The sequence below is a fragment of the Bos javanicus genome, chromosome 23 (genome assembly GCF_032452875.1).
Source record: "Bos javanicus breed banteng chromosome 23, ARS-OSU_banteng_1.0, whole genome shotgun sequence".
NCBI classification, from domain to species: domain Eukaryota; kingdom Metazoa; phylum Chordata; class Mammalia; order Artiodactyla; family Bovidae; genus Bos; species Bos javanicus.
Genome location: NC_083890.1, coordinates 16938268 through 16953452, shown reverse-complemented (window position 1 = coordinate 16953452; position 15185 = coordinate 16938268). Strand labels below are relative to the sequence as shown.

The following is a 15185-nucleotide window of genomic DNA, read 5'->3' as shown; positions in this document are numbered from 1 at the left end:
TTTCTAATATCTGTCCCAGTTTCCTCTTGACACTGTAACCTGGCTCAATAGAGGCTTTGATGTCTTATTTTCCCACATGCCTCAAAAATAATGCAAAGTTGCCGATCTTTTTTCCTAAGAATTCTTGTTTTTCCTGTTCCTTGTGTGCAGAGCTGCAGAATCCCTGAGTTAAGTTTATGAAGGCTATTTTTCTTCACTGATTTAGAAATTTAGAAGTTGTCCTGGCCTCCCTTCTTCATCTTGTGGAAGGGGCACAGATTTGGAGTAGTTAGGTCCTTGGATGATCCTGGGCCATTTGCCTTACTGTGGTTTCAGACGAGTTACTTTGCCACCCTGTGCCATAGGGATTTTTTTCTTTAATACGGAGGATCATTATCTCCATCTCACACCAGATGTGTACAAGGTCAGCCATCCTGAACTGTCTTCCAAAGTCTGCTTTTTAGGCTGAAACCTGAGTTCAGTGCATCTTTTTGGCCTGGAAACCATAAGCAGATTCAGAAGGTTCCCTTTAACAAAACATAAACCAAGGTAAGCTTCGGAGATAGATTTGTTTCTCCAAAGAACTGCTGCTCCCTCTCCATTCTAGGAGTTTATTTACAGGAATTTGGAGAACATAAGAGTTTAAAATGCCAGTTGTTACTGATTTTCAGGACTGTTCACTTAGTAAGTTCCACCTCCCTTTGGGGAGAGATGGGTGAGTTTAGGGTAAGCATGGAGAGGGGTTAATGCCATACAGATCCCAGTGCTAAACTCTTGGAGTCAGAATCTTACTCTCTGGTTAGAAGCAGGCCAATTGAGAAGGATGGGGAAGGGAAAAGACAAAATTTAGGAAGGGCAGAACTAATTTAGGGTCAGGAAGGTACCCTGGAGAAGGGCATGGCAACCCACTCCAGTATTCTTGTCTGGAGAATCCCATGGACAGAGGAGCCTTGTGGGCTACAGTCCTTGGGGCCCAAAGAGTCGGACACGACTGAAGCGATTTAGCATGCATGCGTGAACTAATTTAAGTAACTGGGCCTGGAGTACTTTGCGAAACTCCTCTTGATAAAGGGCCCCTACCAATCTTAGGCTTTTTCTAGAATAATGCCCACTTTTAAGAGCTGAAGCAATGTGTTCTTCATATCTGCTTTAAACCAGCAGAAGGAGAGCTTTTAGGATTCTGTAGTTTGGGTGGAAAGTGTTGGTAGCTTCCTCTTTGATCAGTGGGATAAGGTTTTGGAGCTTATCTAGAGAAGCCATTTGAAAGGAAGGGCAGAACTTGAATCCAGTTGCTAGCACCTAGAGTCAGGGCCTGTTTCTTTTTATTCAGTACTATCACAGTACTGAGTAAATTTTCATCTTAGGAGACAGGCACATGAAAAGAGTGGACCCTAATCTTTACATGTGGCTTATGGTGTCACATAACTTTTAAATATCAAACATCAGAGACAGTTTTTATTTGACTCCCTCAATTATGAGAACAGATGATCAGCAGTTGGGTTTTAAATTTTGGCGAACACCAAATTTTACCTAGGTTGTGTAAATAACCCCCTAAAACTTCCCCTTGGCTTTGTGAAGGGAGGCCTTTGCTTTGTAAACCTCTTTCTTTGCAGCTAGCTTCAGGGCACATAATATTCTTAATAACCCTTCTGCTAAGTATACCTGTTTGACGCTATGCCACTCCATCTCTGAAAAATGTCAACATGTTAGCTAATGTTTTGGTAGTAAACACACTAGAGTGTATACCCATTTATCAGACTGCCAGGTTAAGAGACTGAGGAAGAATGGGGAGGTGGGGCTGGGGAGTTTGGACATATAGAATGCAGGTGTCCAGTAGGGACATTAAGTGTTCTTTTTTAAAAAAACAAAAATGGCAGGGGATCGAGGAGGAGACAGTAAGGTGGGATTTTGTAAAAATACATATTCCCAAGCCCTGGTTTTAATTTCCACAAAGCTTACCTTTGTTCTAACCTACAAAGAACCTAAGCAAGTTCTTCATTAACAATTCTGTGAGAAGATGGACAAATAAAAATAACTTGAGATTGTGAGCACATTTCTTCTTTATTTACCCTTAATTTTACAATAATGTCTGTAATTTTTAACCAAAGATTACCTATATAATAACAGTATTCATTGATATGCTGAGCACCTGAATTTACAATGAAAACCTACCCTTGAAAAATATCATCACCCAGATTTGCCCTCAACCCTTAACACTTTGCAAGACCATGTGCATTTACATTGTAGCACTTATTGTGGTTGTACTTTTATATTTCTGTGTTTCTTTGATTAATATGTGCCTCTTTCCCACTCCCTTCCCCCAACTAGACTATAAATTCTTGAGAGCAGGAAGTCTGTCTTTGCTTACTGTTTTTTATCTTTGTATTCACAGTACACAGTTGCCTGGCACATATAAGAGTGCTTGATAAAAATTCAGTAGAAGAATTAATTTGGTAGTAGTAGCTATTTTTTTTTAATTAACTGAATACTTAGCAATTTATAAGTGAGTAAAAGCTGTAAATTGCTGATTGTATTTGCTGGGTGCTTAATACTTCAGAAGCTGACTGTCCTCTTGCTTCTGTCCTGGATCTTTATCTACAAGGTACTACCTTTAGCAGTGAGTGAATATCAAGGCTGCCATCATTTCAATAGCATTCCAGAATAAGGATTGGGACACTGCCCCTGAAGCTCCTGCAAGAAAAACAGGATGGGAAGGGGGCAGTGCATTGACTGGAGTTCACAATAAAAGACTCTGGGACTCTGATTTTCAGATGGCTCCCTTTCTCCTTTCAGCCAGATTTTATAGGCATGTTGAAGTAAATTAAGCCCCAAATCCTTCTGATTTAGCCAAAGGAATAATTCAACCTTTCACAGCCCAGCATCCTGTTGTCACTTCGTCAAAATTATAAAACAAGCTGTCAATTTTATTTCTGGAAGGAGACAACCAAAAGAGTTGCCTTTGGAAAAGGAAGGAGTGGTGCTTTCACTTTTTATTTTGTATATTTTTAGTTTGAACATTCTGACCATGAAAATGCATTTTATATAAAATACAAATATTTTATACCCATATAAAATATGTACCCATATAAAATATGTACACACACACGGAATTTTTATGTCAGTGAGACTTATCTGGTGCTGAGAATTGTAGACCAAATTTTTTTTCCCCTTCTGTATATTTTTATGTATGAAAAAAAATTAATTTTTATTTTTATTTTTTTTTTGTTTTCTGGTGGAAAAATTAATTTTTAAAAAAAGTTATCACTCAGGGCATTCCTGTCTTCACGGTCATCAGTTTTCCGTTATTACAAATAGGTCTTGGTGTTTTTCCCTTAAGACTTCTAAATTCCTCTATTTCCGTCAAGGTGGGGCAATATACATTGAAGAATACCACTCTTCTCTTCCTCTAACCTAGCTGTAGTTCCTACCTCTGTGGAACAGGTTACGCATTTCCATTCATGCTGTATGGGCACTTAGTCATTAAATTATATAAATCAAGATACCTGTCTTCACAAAGCTTACTTTAATGCAGGTATACAAAAGATACCACAAAGTCTTTGTTGCATTCAAAGGGACATAAGATAACATATCTAGATGTGTTGATTAAAAGCTTTACAGGCTTTTGTTCCTTCCACTCATAAAGGATCAGGCAAGAAAAGTGTTTTGTAGTAAACAAGGGAAATTAGCATGTTTAAGAGAAGCGAATGAGCAGAGTAAAAATAGAGACAGAGGGACTTCCCTGGGTATTCAGTGGTTAGGACTCTGTGCTTCCACTGCCTGGGGCACGGGTTCAATCCCTAGTTGGAGAAGTAGGATCCTGAGTGCCGCACAGTGTGGGCCGCCCCCACTCCCAACCCATCAAAAAAAAGACAGTTACATTATGGTAGAGGAAGGTAGCAAAAAAATCGACCATGTTGAGGTACTGTTTTCTTTCGTCTTCTCTCCGATACTTTGCCCCTGCTAAAGTTCTATCCAACCCTCCATAGCCTGCCTACATAAGGATGATTATGATGACATTTACCGACTCTAACCCACTTATCTTCCTTTTTTTTCAGGAGCAATTGCAGAAGTCTAAAGATTTCTAGAAGGAAGGACTGCAGAAGACATTTTTGTTCAAGGGAGGCAGGGACAGAAGCCACAGGAACAATGAGTACCCCTGGGGCCAGTGGGCAGCGTCACCTCTAGGTCTGACTTCCAGAAGGTGCGTATGATTGCTGGAGCAGGAATGGGTTGTGGAGAAGGTCCTGTTATTTTCGCTGCCAGGAAATGGTGAGTTGGGTGAGCAAAATGTTATTTATGTCTGTATCTTTGTACCAGTAGAGGAGGAGCAAGATGAGGATAGGAACAGAAAGCATATATTTTAAACTTACCACTCCTCATCTTGAATTATCTCCTAACTTCTATCTCTCATTTTGAGATTTTTTTAAATTTATTTATGGCTGCGCTGGGTGTTCGTTGCTGCATGCAGGCTTTGTCTAGTTGTGTCAAGCCGAGGCTACTCTTTAGTAGTGTGTGGGCTTCTTATTGTGGTGTCTGCTCCTGTGGAGCATGGACTCTAGCGTGAGTGGGCTTCAGTAGTTGTGGTGCACAAGCTTAGATGCCCCATGACATGTGAAATCTTCCCAGACCAGGGATCAAACCCGTGTCCCCTGCATTGGCAGACGGATTCTTTTCCACTGAGCCAGCAGGGAAACCCTCGTTTATGTCTCATTTTATGCCCTGATACTTATGTTACAGCTGTGGGTTCAGACCTTCTTATCCATCCTAGACCCTGGGCCCAATGTTCCTAGCTAATAGAACATCTCCCATCTCAGTTTTAGCCTTCGTTACTGGTCCATACAAAAATCCTTGGAGGATTGGAAAGTGTTAGTCACTCAGTCGTGTCTGACTCTTTGAGACCCATGAACTGTAGCCCGCCAGGCTCCTCTATCCTTGGAATTTTCCAGGCAAGAATACTGGAGTGGGTTGCCATTTCCTTCTCCAGGGGACCTTCCTGACCCAGGAATTGAAATCAGGTCTCCCTCATTGCAGGCTGGCTGAGCCACCAAGGAAGCCCGTCCTTGGAGGAGTGGGATATAAATAGACAAAGGAGTCTTAAGAAAGGGGGAACGATCACAGAGGATATGTTTGAAAAATCCTGGGATTTCAGACTTCAAGACTACTATTAGCAGTTTCCATTCAGTCTTACTTGTCTTCTACACACAGTGAAACTTTTGGTATACAGAAAGAAGCAAGCATTTCAAAATACCAAGGAAACACCTTGTTCTCTGTGCATCTAAAATGCCTGTAGGTGCTTCTTTTACTCCCTTCTGTGCTTTGAAACTGGACTCAGGAACACAGGATGAGAACTTGACTTTTAGGTCCTTCAAACTCTTAAGATTTATTTAAATCTGAGCTGCCCCAACTCCAGATTTACCTTTAAAACTGTTAGCCTAGTTTTGTTTATGATTTGTAAACCTGGTACTTTTAGAGCCATTGAGGTCCACTGCCCAAATAAATCTGTAGTTTGGATAACTTTGAGGACTACTCATAACACTATAAAGAACTCCATAATGTACAACCAAAGCCATCAATAGAAGAAGAAAGAAGTAAGGAGTGAAAAAAATCTCACAGGGCCTCTTTTTGCTGAACTTATATTCATTAAGGACTACTCATTCCTCAGGCATGACCCTGTGGATGAAGCAGTGGAAAGCAGCCTGGTGCCAGGGCTGCCAACACTTTGTCACCACTACTTTCTATCCCTTGCTCCAGCTCAAAATGTGTTTTTCATCAGCTACCACATTCCTCTGCTCAGGGACAATCAGTGGTATGGGTCACAGCTTTCATTCTAAAATGTGACTCACCTACCTACCAGCCTCTGCTTTGCTGCTTAGACCTCCCTTTGTCAGTGATGCCTGGGGGTCCGCCTTTGAGGTATGCTGATCTGGGGCATGGGCAAGGGAAAGCAAACATTTTTTAGAATAATATTTTTCCATTTGGAAAAAGATTTTCCCTTTTAAAATTTGATATGCTAGAGTTCACATGTTATTAATGAGTAATAATTATTAATTATTGATTAATAATAAACCTTTTTAATTGAAATATTTCTATAACATTAAATTTCACATAACATGATTCATCATTTTAAAGTGTATGGTCCAGTGGTTTTTAGTATCTTGAAGGTTGTGCAGTAACCCCCATTGTCTAATTCCAGAATATTTCCATCACGCTCTTAAAAACACATCCCATTTAGCAGACATTCCCAATTATCCCCTGCCCCAAAGCCACCAGCAATCATCAATCTGCTTTGTGTCTTTATGAATTTACCTATTCTGGACAATTCATTATAAATAGAGTCATATAATATGTGGTCTTTTGTATTTGATTTGTTTCACTTAACATTTTCAAGGTTCATCCATGTTGTGCTATGTATCAGTAATTCATTAGTATTTTATAAGTGTAAGTGTTAGCTTCTCAGTCATGTCTGACTCCTTGCAACTCCATGAACTGCAGCCCGACAGTCTCCTCTGTCCATGGCATTCTCCAGGCAAGAATACTGGAGTGGGTTGCTGTTGAATAATATTCCCCTGTATAGATATGCCACATTTTGTTTGTCCATTAGTTGGTAGACATTTGGATTACTTCCACTTTTTGGCTATTATGCTGCTGTGAACATTTGTGTACAGGTATTTGTGTGGATGTATTTTTCAGTTCTCTTGGATATGTAACTGGCAACTGCTTTTAAAAAATACAATTTTTATTAAAGTATAAAGTGCATACAAAAAACAAGCACACACATCACAAGTGTTAAGCTCAGTACTTTTCACAAAGTGTAACACTTTGTGTAATGCTTTGGGTGACCAACACCCAAATCAAAAAATGGAATGTGACCAGCACCCCTGAAGTCTCTCTCATGTTCTCTTGGCAGTCACTACTTTCCTGAATGTAACTGCTATCTCAAGTGGGTTTTGTTTTTGTTTTATGGAGGTGAAATTCACATAACCTAAAGTTAGCCACTTTAAAGTGAGCAAGTCAGTGGCGTTTAGTACATTCCCAATGTTGTACATCCAAAACCTCTGTCCAGTTCTAAAACATTTTCACTACCACAGAATAAAACCATTATCCATTATACAGTTAGTTCCCATTCCTGCCTCCCCTGGCAATCACCAGTTTTCTTTCTGTCTTTCTGGATTTACATATTCTGGATATTTCATATACATGGAGTCACACAGTGATTTTTCTGTTTTCTTTCACTTGTAATAGTGTTTCTGAGGTTCATGGATATACCATGTATCAATGTTCCATTACTTTTTTATGACTGAACAATATTCCATTGTCCGTGTATACCACAATTTATTGATACATTCATCCGTTGAAAGACATTTAGGTTGTTTCCACCTTTTGGCTACTGTGCATATTACTGTTATGAACATTTATGCATAAGTACTTGTTTTGAGTACCTGTTTTCAGTTATTTTCAGTATGTACTCAGAAGTGGAATTGCTGGGTCATATGTTATATATTTAGCATTTTTAGGAACCACCAAACTGTTTTCCCAGCACCTGAATCATTTTACGTCCCTTCCAACAATCCAGTTTCTCCATATTCATGTGTGCATGCATGCTTAATCACTCAGGTGTGTCCAACTCTTTGTGACCCCATGGTCTGTAGTCCCCAAGTCTCCGTCCATGGGATTATCCCAGCGCAAGAATACTGGAGTGGGTTGCCATTTCCTCCTACAGGGATCTTCCTGACCTAGGAGTCAAACTGGTGTCTCCTTTGGCTCCGGCACTAGCAGGCAGATTCTTTATCACCGCGCCACCTGGGAAGTCCCTCCATATTCATAGCACTGGTTAAATTCCTTTTTCATGTATTATAACCATCCCAATATTTTATTGTGGTTTTGCTTTGTATTTCTTGATGACTAATGATATTGATCGTCTCTTTGTGCTTTTTGGCCATTTATATATCTTTTTTGGAGAAATGTCTAATAAAGTTCTTTTCCATTTTTAAATAGTATTATTTGCTTTTTATTGTAGAATTCTGAGAATTTTTAATATATTCTGGATACTAGACCTTTATCAGATACATGATTTGAATATATTTTCTCCCAATCTGTAAGTTGTCTTTTCACTTGGTTTTGTTGGCTCTTTTTTTCCTAGTCCCTCTAGGTGTAAGAGTGAGGTTGTTGATTTGAAATCTTTTTAAAAATGTTTACTGGACTTGGGTGGCAGTCCAAGACTTTACCTTCCAGTGCAGGGGGTGTGGGTTTGATTCCTCATTAGGGAGCTAAGATCCCACATGCCTGTGGCAGAAATCCCAAAACATAAACCAGAAGCAATATTGTAACAAGTTCAATAAAGACTTAAAAAAAATATTCACAGCTATAGTTTCCCTTTGAGCACTGTTTTCACTGTACTCCATACATTTTGATATGTTGTGCTTTTATTTTCACTCATCTCAAAGTATTTTATAATTTCTCTTGTGAGTCCTTCTTTGAACTGTTGCTTCTTTAAGAGTGTGCTGTGTAATTTCCACATTTTGTGAGTTTTCCTCCTATTACTGATTTTTAGCTTTATTCCATTGTGGTTGGAGAAGACACTTTGTATAATTTTAATCTTTTTAAATGTACTGAGACTTGTTTTGTGACCTAACATATAATCTATCCTGGAAAATGTTTTATGTGAGCTTGAGAAGATTGTGTATTCTGCTGTTTTTGGGTATTCTGTGTATTCTGTGTGTATCTGTAAGATCTAGTTAATTTAGTATTGTTCAAGTCCTCTATTTCCTTAGTGAACTTCTGTCTAGATGTTCTGTTCATTATTAGAGTATTGGAATCTCCCAGTCTCCCACTATTGTTGTAGAACTGTTTCTCCCTTCAATTGTGTCAATATTTGATTCATATATTTTGGGTTTCTGTTTGACACGTACGCATTTATAGTTTCTATATCATCTTAATGAGCTGACTCTGTCAATGTATGATGACTTTCTTTGCCCTTTAACAGTTTTTAATTTTTTAATTTAAAGTCTACTTTTTATTTTTATTTAAAGTTTTAATTTTAACACGGCTACCTCAGCTCTCTTTTGGTTACTATTTGCATGGAATATCTTCTTCCATCCTTTCAACTTATATGTGTGTTAGGATCTAAAGTGAGTTTAAAGTGAGTCTCTTGTAGACAGCATGTAGTTGGATTTTTTTTCATCCATCTGCCAGTTCCTGTCTTTTAATTGACGGGTTTAATTTCTTTATATTTAAGGTGATTATTGGTAAGAAAGTACTTAATGATATCTTGCTATTTATTTTCTTCTGTCTTATGTCTTATCTTGTCTCTTTTTTGTTTCTCAGTTCCTTCAATACTGCATTTTGTTTAATTTATTCCCAATGTATTGTTTTGATCCTCTCATTATTTCCTTTCCTATATATATTTTAGATTTCCTCAGTGGTTACCATAAGGATTATAATTACCATCTTAAATTTTATAACAGTCTCATTTGAATTGATACCAACTTAGCTTCAATACTGTACAAAAAATTCTTATTCTGCTCCTATATAGCTCCATCTCTCTCCTTATGTTTTGTCACAGATTACATCTTTATATATTATGTGTTGATTAACTAGTTTCATAATTATTGTTTTGTGTGTTTGTCTTTTTTTGTTTGTTTGTCTTTTTTAAATTAATTAATTTATTTTAATTGGAGGCTATTTACTTTACAATATTGTAGTGGTTTTTGCCATACATTGACATGAATCAGCCTGTGTCTTTTAAATCATATAGGAAACAAGGAGAGTGGTCACAAACCAAATAATACTGGCTTTTATATTTACCTATGTTACCTTTCCCAGATTTCTTTCTCTCTTTGTATGGCTTTGAGTTATTGAGTTACTGTCTGTTGTCCTTTGATTTCAACCTAAAGACTTCCCTTTAGCATTTCTTGTAGCCTGGCATTGTCTAGTGGTGATAAACTCCCTCAGCTTTCACTCTCTAGGACGGCTTAAGGTTTTAATTTCCTCTTTGTTGTGAAGGATAGTTTTGTTGGATACAGATTCTTGGTTGAGAGTTTCTTCTTTTAGCATTTTATGCCACCCCAGTCTTCTGACCTCCATGACTTTTGATGAGAAATCAGCTGTTAATCTTATTGGAGATCCCTTATACATGATGAGTCACTTATCTTGTGCTGCTTTCAGTATTCTCTCTTTGTCTTTTGCCACTTTGATTGTAAAGTGACTTGGTCTGGATCTCTTTGAGTTTGGTCTGTTTGGAATTTGTCCTACTTCTTGGATATGTAGATTCATGTCTTTTGATGAATTTGGAGAGTTTTCAACCATTATTTTTTGCCTCTTTTCACTCTCTTCTCTTTCTGTAACTCCCATAATGCATATGTTGGTCTGTTTGTTGGTGTTCTATGCATTCTTTAGGCTCTGTATCACCAGATGGTCAACACCAAAATCAGATTGATTATATTCTTTGCAGCCAAAGATGGAGAAGCTCTATACAGTCAACAAAAACAAGACCAGGAGCTGACTGTGGCTCAGATCATGAACTCCTTATTACCAAATTCAGACTTAAATTGAAGAAAGTAGGGAAAACCACTAGACCATTCAGGTATGACCTAAATCAAATCCCTTATGATTATACAGTGGAAGTGAGAAATAGATTTAAGGGCCTAGATCTGTTAGATAGAGTACCTGATGAACTATGGAATGAGGTTCGTGACATTGTGCAGGAGACAGGGATCAAGACCATCCCCATGGAAAAGAAATGCAAAAAAGCAAAATGGCTGTCTGGGGAGGCCTTACAAGTAGCTGTGAAAAGAAGAGAAGCGAAAAGCAAAGGAGAAAAGGAAAGATATAAGCATCTGAATGCAGAGTTCCAAAGAATAGCAAGAAGAGATAAGAAAGCCTTCCTCAGCGATCAATGCAAAGAAATAGAGGAAAACAACAGAATGGGGAAGACTAGAGATCTCTTCAAGAAAATTAGAGATACCAAGGGAACATTTCATGCAAAGATGGGCTCAATAAAGGACAGAAATGGTATGGACCTAACAGAAGCAGAAGATATCAAGAAGAGGTGGCAAGAATACACAGAAGAACTGTACAAAAAAGATCTTCACATCCTAGATAATCACGATGGTGTGATCACTGACCTAGAGCCAGACATCCTGGAATGTGAAGTCAAGTGGGCCTTAGAAAGCATCACTACGAACAAAGCTAGTGGAGGTGATGGAATTCCAGTTGAGCTATTCCAAATCCTGAAAGATGATGCTGTGAAAGTGCTGCACTCAATATGCCAGCAAATTTGGAAAACTCAGCAGTGGCCACAGGACTAGAAAAGGTCAGTTTTCACTCCAATCCCAAAGAAAGGCAATGCCAAAGAATGCTCAAACTACGGCACAATTGCACTCATCTCGCATGCTAGTAAAATAATGCTCAAAATTCTCCAAGTCAGGCTTCAGCAATATGTGAACTGTGAACTTCCAGATGTTCAAGCTGGTTTTAGAAAAGACAGAGGAACCAGAGATGAAATTGCCAACATCTGCTGGATCATGGAAAAAGCAAGAGAGTTCCAGAAAAACATCTATTTCTGCTTTATTGACTATGCCAAAGCCTTTGACTGTGTGGATCACAATAAACTGTGGAAAATTCTTCAAGAGATGGGGATACCAGACCACCTGACCTGCCTCTTGAGAAATCTGTATGTAGGTCAGGAAGCAACAGTTAGAACTGGATATGGAACAACAGACTAGTTCCAAAAAAGAAAAGGAGTACGTCAAGGCTGTATATTGTCACCCTGCTTATTTAACTTATATGCAGAGTGCATCATGAGAAACGCTGGACTGGAAGAAACACAAGCTGGAATCAAGATTGCCAGGAGAAAAATCAATAACCTCAGATATGCAGATGATACCACCCTTATGGCAGAAAGTGAAGAGGAACTCAAAAGCCTCTTGATGAAAGTGAAAGAGGAGAGTGAAAAAGTTAGCTTAAAGCTCAACATTCAGAAAACGAAGATCATGGCATCCGGTCCCTTCACTTCGTGAGAAATAGATGGGGAAACAGTGTCAGACTTTATTTTTCTGGGCTCCAAAATCACTGCAGATGGTGACTGCAGCCATGAAATTAAAAGATGCTTACTCCTTGGAAGGAAAGTTATGTCTAACCTAGATAGCATATTCAAAAACAGAGACATTACTTTGCCAACAAAGGTCCATCTAGTCAAGGCTATGGTTTTTCCTGTGGTCATGTATGGATGTGAGAGTTGGACTGTAAAGAAGGCTGAGCGCTGAAGAACTGATGCTTTTGAACTGTGGTGTTAGAGAAGACTCTTGAGAGTCCCTTGGACTGCAAGGAGATCCAACCAGTCCATTCTGAAGGAGATCAGCCCTGGGATTTCTTTGGAAGGAATGATGCTAAAGCTGAAACTCCAGTACTTTGGCCACCTCATGCGAAGAGTTGACTCATTGGAAAAGACTCTGATGCTGGGAGGGATTGGGGGCAGGAGGAGAAGGGGACAACAGAGGATGGGATGGCTGGATGGCATCACTGACTCAATGGATGTGAGTCTGAGTGAACTCCGGGAGTTGGTGATAGACAGGGAGGCCTGGCGTGCTGCGATTCATGGGGTCTCAAAGAGTCGGACACGACTGAGCAACTGAACTGAACCCTTTTTCCTTTCTGATACTCACATAATTTCAGTAATTCTCTCTCCCAGTTTACTCATTTCTCTCCTGCCAACTTGAATCTAAAGCTGTTGAACCCCCATAGTGAGTTTTTCATTTCAGCCACTGTACTTTTCAGTTCTAGAGTTTTATTTGGTTCTTTTTATATCCTTATATTGATATTTGTTCATTCTCCTGGGGTTTTTTTGTCCATTAATTTCTTTAGCTCTTTGAGCATATCCAAGACAGTTGATTGAAAATATTTGCCTAGTAAGTCCAGTGTCTGGGTTTCCTTGGTGGTGGTTTCTATAAATTTCTTTTTTCCCTATGAATGAACCATATTTTCTTTATTCTTTTTATACCTTGTGATTTTTTGGTTTAAAACTGGACGTTTTGACTATTATAACTTGTCACCCTGGGAATCAGATCCCCTTACCAGGGTTTGCTGTTGATTATTGAAGTCTGTAGCCATCATTTGTTTATTGAATTTTCCAAACTGTTTTTGTTAAGACTGTATGTTTGTGTGTGATCCTTAAATCTCTGTTCCATTATCACAGCAGTCAGTGACCTGATGGAGATTTCTTTAAATGCCTGGAGTGGAAAATCAGATAAAAACAGACTAAAACCCCACCTCTCCTGGTCTTTGCAGACACTGACCTGGGGGGCAATACTTCAGTGCTAAGCCAATTTTCCTAGAACTCTGCCTTAACCTTCACCTTCTGGCTGCATGAAGCCCAAAGTTTAGCTGAACATGCAAGCCTAAGGTCCTCTCAGGTCTTTTCTGAACCTTTATCTGTCCTTGGGCATGTATTTTTCATGCTGAATTTCCCCATACACCTGGTAGCCATCTAGAGTTCTTATTTCCCTGTGTGTCTTCCTCCTCAGTCTTCTCCTTTCCAGACTTTTAGATTTGCCTCCTGGTTGTTCGATTCATTGTTTCTTTATCTAGGCAGCCGCTGGTAATATATGTCTTTAAATGGTTTCAGTGAATGTTTTGAAAGCTGCTCCAGCTTGAGGGAAGCACAACAGGGTCAGCCTTAGCACAGATCCTTCAGGGAACCACCAAACAAGGCAGAATTCACAGCTACGATCTTTTGAGAACAAGGTGCATATTGCCATATTGCTTTCTCCTGGCACTAGCAAGCTATACCAGAAATGTGGACTGCTATCCCAATAGCCACCTCCAGGCTGTGGAATGAGACATGTTAGATAGGTAAGCAAAAATGCTGCAATGCTTTTTTTTTTTTTTTTTGCAATGCTTTTTTACTGAAATTTTGCAGCTACTTTTTTCATTAAGCACACCACTGGTTGGACTCCATTGTAAAATTTTTATTAGATTCCAAAGTTCTCAAGAAGTTGATTCTGTCAGTTTTTGCCAGCTTAATGATAACTTCAGTGGAGGAGCTGATTCTTGGAGCTCTCTGCTCTGCCATTTCTGTGAAGTTACAGTATATTACTTTTTGAGAAACTGTCAATCTGTTTTCCACAGCAGCTGTACCACTTTACATTCCTACCAGAAATGTGAGGTTTAATTTTTTTTCCACATCTTTCCAACACTTTTAAAATATATATATATATTAAAAAAATTTTTAAATCTATTTATTTTTGGCTGTGCTGGGCCTTCATTGCTGTGCATGGGCTTTCTCTAGTTGTGACAAGTGGGAGCTATTCTCTAGTCATGATGTGTGGGCTTCTCATTGCAGTAGCTTCTCTTTTACAGAGCGTTGGCTGTAAGGCACACAGGCTTCATTAGTTGTGGCACATGGGCTTAGTTACCTCATGGCACGTGGAATCTTCCCAGACCAGGGATCAAACCCTTGTTCCTTGCATTGGCAGGAGGATTCTTAACCATTGGACCTCCAACACTTGTTACTTTCTGTTTTTCTTTTTTAATTATAGCCATTCTAGTGAGTATGAAGTGGTATCCTTATTGTTTAGATTTGCATTTCTTTAATGACTAATGATGCCAAGCATCTCTTTATGTGCTTATCAGCCATTTGTGTATCTTCTTTGAAGAACTGTCCAAATCCTTAATTAGGACTGTTTTGCTTGTAACAGAAACTGAACTCACACCGCTTAAGAGAGAAAAAAAAAAAAAATGAATAGGTGGTAATTTGTGGTTTGGTAACTGGGAAACCAAGTCAGAGTTAGATCCAGGATGTCAGAGGTGTCATTGGGCCTCTTTGTTCCCCATTTCCTCCCCTCTGCTTAACTTCTCATTTTCTCTTCACTAAGGGGCAAGTTAAGCCCTGCAGTCTCAAGTTGCAATTGTTTTTACAGGCTTCTAAGTAGGAAATGAGACTGTATCTTTCCTTATAGCTCCAAAAAAAAAATCTCAGGGAGGATGTTGATTCATGTGAATTGGGCTACATTTCTATCTTTAAACAACTACTGTGGCCAAGTGGATGAAGTATCCAGACCAAGCCCCGGTCATTAGCTCACCCTGGGAAGGCAGGGTCTACCTTACTGAGGAGTCTAGACTAAGTTGAATTAATGTGCACTAAGGAAAATGAGATTCTCCAAAAGAAATGCTTCTAAGTAGAAAATAAAACGTTCATTTAGTACCTTCTT

At 38.9% G+C, this 15185-nt stretch overlaps 1 protein-coding gene across 5 annotated transcripts in view; it reads left to right on the top strand.

The window, feature by feature from the left end:
- The window catches only part of CRIP3 (cysteine rich protein 3), a 33954-nt gene that overhangs the window by 785 nt on the left and 17984 nt on the right, over nucleotides 1-15185 (top strand). For 4 of the 5 annotated variants that reach the window (XM_061398244.1, XM_061398243.1, XM_061398242.1 and 1 more), the window contains exon 2: nucleotides 4035-4180. Coding sequence is in view for 1 of the 5 variants with exons in the window: in XM_061398241.1 (XP_061254225.1) it covers nucleotides 10362-11285 (924 nt within the window). In the remaining 4 variants the exon portion in view is untranslated. Of the gene's footprint in view, nucleotides 1-4034; nucleotides 4181-5010; nucleotides 15184-15185 lie in introns of those variants that run through there. The other variant, XM_061398241.1, reaches the window with a different exon arrangement.